At 37.8% G+C, this 3,414-nt stretch overlaps 1 protein-coding gene across 2 annotated transcripts; it reads left to right on the forward strand.

The window, feature by feature from the left end:
* The first annotated feature begins 1,254 nt into the window (after window positions 1-1,254).
* LOC130716270 (heat stress transcription factor A-7a-like) lies at window positions 1,255-3,414 on the forward strand. 2 transcript variants are annotated; one of them, XM_057566479.1, is made up of 3 exons: window positions 1,255-1,950; window positions 2,156-2,985; window positions 3,066-3,414. In XM_057566479.1, the coding sequence occupies exons 1-2, from the start codon at window positions 1,588-1,590 to the stop codon at window positions 2,948-2,950; spliced, it is 1,158 nt and encodes a 385-aa protein (XP_057422462.1). In that variant the 5' UTR covers window positions 1,255-1,587; the 3' UTR covers window positions 2,951-2,985; window positions 3,066-3,414. The 2 variants fall into 2 exon arrangements, with proteins under 2 accessions (XP_057422462.1, XP_057422463.1); XM_057566480.1 differs by having other exon boundaries at window positions 1,256-1,950; window positions 3,083-3,414.

The raw sequence follows: 3,414 nt of genomic DNA on the forward strand, positions 1-3,414 counted from the left end.
GTGTGCCTCAGTTTATAATTTCACCTTCTATTTCTATATATAGTAAGTAGCAATTGGTAATATGGCTAAAAAGTAAACACTAATTAATACTAGAAAAAAGATTATAAAAAAATTAATACTAGAAAAAAAATATAGTAGATAAGTATATATGAATTAGGGGTGAACATGGGCCGGGTAGATCCAATGAATCCGTCCAACCCAATCCGATTCAATAGAAAAAATGCGGGTTGGATCGGGCAATCGGGTTAATCGGATGGATTTTACTACAACCCAACCAAGTTTGGATCGAATTTCTGATTCAGTTCAAATCTATCCAACCCAACCCAGAATCCATACATATAATAATAATGTTTTTGTAATTTTACTCATACTTGGAGTGCTAGTGTCGGAGTGATGATTTTTGAAACTTTAAGACTTAAGTATTTGTAGTTATTTGTCATATTAGAACTTAGAGTATTTGTTCGTACTTATTTGTTACATGTTTATATATAGTTATTTGACATGTTGGAGTCATCTATTATCTAAGTTCTAAGTATCATGTCATGTCATTTAGTGTTGTTTTTCACTTTTTAGGTACTATTTACGTTAGATTGTTTCATATCATTTGGTAATGAAGTTTTTTATTTTCATGATATTTGGCTATATGTCATTTATGTGGTACTATTTCATGCTATTTGATATGACTTTTTGGTCTTTTTCATGCTATTTAGTATTATAACATATTTAGTATTTTTTATAACTTTTTCTGAATTTATAATAATTTTTGCAAGATTTTTTAATATTTCAGATATATTATTATTTTAATATAGTGACCCAATCAATCCATCAAACCCAATCCGAACTTCGTCGGGTTGGTTCGGATCGGGTCCGAAGAAGAAATTCGTGAAATCCAACCCAACCCAACCCAGACAATTTTGATCGGTTTGGATTTTATGTTGACAAAAATTCATCCAACCCAACTCATGTGCACCCCTAATATGAATAATAATATAATATAACTCCAAATGAATGTGCTTGAGAGCAAGAGATAATATCATAATAATGTTCATTGTTTTTGTCTAACACAAACATTCTCAAGAGATAATAATGTTTAACGGTAGGATTATTAGCTCTTTTTTATTTTGTTACATATACTGTATTATTTAATGAATCACATGTAAAATTAAACATATAGTACGTATTAACTTTATTAAAGTCATTATCTCATATAAAAATGAGAATTCCCTCCGTGCAAATGGCAAGTAATAAGCAGGAAAACGTGGCTATTGAAACTGACTTTCCAAAAATAAACAGACAGCACAGAGATACGCTATCTTAATTCCTTCAGACTTCATCTGTGTCACTCACAGTGTTCAGTCTCTCTCTCTCTCTCTCTATCTATCAACCTCTTTATTTTCTTTTTCCAGAAAAAGAAAATTTCAATTTTAATTTGCACATTTATTTATTATTTATCACCATCAAGATATCTATAAATGGAAACCAAACCAGACAGTGCAACCTTTCCCCAAGCACACTCGCATCGCATCAACAACACAGTGCAACACCGAAAAACCGAAACAACATAGAACCCTTCGTTCAGAAGAAGCCATGGAAGCAGAAGGAGCAGCGAGAGTCAAAGCAGAGTTACTGGACGACACCAGTTCCGGCCTCTCCGACGACGGTTTCAGCGAAATCAAAGAGCTAGACGCCGTTCACATCAAACAAGAGCTTCCTGACGCCGCCGCCGCCTTGCCGAAACCAATGGAAGGGTTGCACGAGGTGGGCCCACCGCCCTTCCTCAAGAAAACATACGAAATGGTGGATGACCCGGACTCCGACCCGATTGTGTCATGGAGCCCCGCCCGTGACAGCTTCATCGTCTGGGACTCTCACGAATTCTCCAAAATCATTCTCCCTAAATACTTCAAACACAGCAATTTCTCCAGCTTCATTCGCCAGCTCAACACCTATGTCAGTCCAAATTTCTCAATCACTTGCACATAACATGTTTGATAAATGCTTAAGTCACAGATATAACAAGTTTTATGAGCAGTTTTTTATGCATACTTATTGTATAGTTGTAATCTCATTAGTTATTTATGTGAGTGTGAAGTAATTGAGCTTTGTGATTCCAATGACATGTGTTTGTTTTCCTTTTTGGTAATTATGGGAACAGGGGTTTAGGAAGGTTGATTCAGACCGTTGGGAGTTTGCAAATGAAGGGTTCCAGGGAGGGAAGAAGCATTTGCTGAAGAACATAAGGAGGAGAAGCAAGTACAACAAGCTGCACCAGCAGGGGACAGGGTTCAATTTGATGAAGCCTGGGTTGGAGGATGAGGTGGAGAAGCTGAGGAAGGACCAGAATATATTGAAAGTGGAGATTCTGAAGCTCAGGCAGCAGCAGGAGAATTCACACGTTCAGCTCACCAATGTTCAGGAGCGGATTCGGCGCACGGAGTTGAAGCAGTGCCAGATGATTTTCTTCCTCACAAGATTGGCAAGAAGGCCAATGTTTGTTGAGCAGTTGATCCAAAGGGTCAAGCGGAAAAGAGACATTGAAGGCACTGACATGGGTAAGAGACCAAGATTGCTTGGAACTCAGTGCCCTGTTACAATTCCTAATGTTGATTATAGACACCAAGGTTGTGATCAATTTGCTACACTACAATCTGAGCTGAATGGGCTCTTGTCTGAAAATGTTGATGCTAGCAGGATGCAGCCACCAGGTCCCTCTTCCCTTGATGATGAATTGTGCAGCTCAGTGCAGGGTTTAAGGGCATGTGGTTCTAGAGCACAGGATGTGTCTTCTGCTTATCATGTGATGTCAGAAAAACTGTTGGGGGAGAATTCTATTGTTGAAGAGGAACTTGATGTGAATGACTCCAATATTTATCTTGAGTTGGAGGATTTGATAAGCAAGCCAGCAGATTGGGTTGGATCAGCAAGTGGGTTGATGGGGCAAACTAGTTGAATCCTGAATGAATATCATCCATGCCTTGAGTCATGGTAAAGTTTCTCTCCTACTTTGTAAATTTTGTGCATTTCAATAATATGCCTCAGATTGTTTCATTTGACATTGGGTGCAGTGTGTGTTCATTTGCAGATTGCAAGAGCATGTCTATGCTGATTCATACTCTGCTGCAACAAGATGAAGAGCAAGATATTATAAGGCTCTTAAAGTACCAGCTCCAAAAGTACAGGACCAGATGCTCGCATCAGTTTTATATGTTCAAGCAAGAACTTTTTGTTTCTGTTGGGCTGGGTCCAAACTGTGGATATGTTGTCTAGCTCTAGCTCCTTTGTGTTTATATTTTGATCTTGAAACTTTCGTTTTCCTTGCTCGTTTCTTATATACCACCATGTACATAGCTAAGCATCTTAAAAAGCAGTAGTTACTATGTAATTTGTAATCTGAAAAATACTTACAGTTCCTTA

Source organism: Lotus japonicus, chromosome 4 (assembly GCF_012489685.1).
Source record: "Lotus japonicus ecotype B-129 chromosome 4, LjGifu_v1.2".
Lineage (NCBI taxonomy): Eukaryota > Viridiplantae > Streptophyta > Magnoliopsida > Fabales > Fabaceae > Lotus > Lotus japonicus.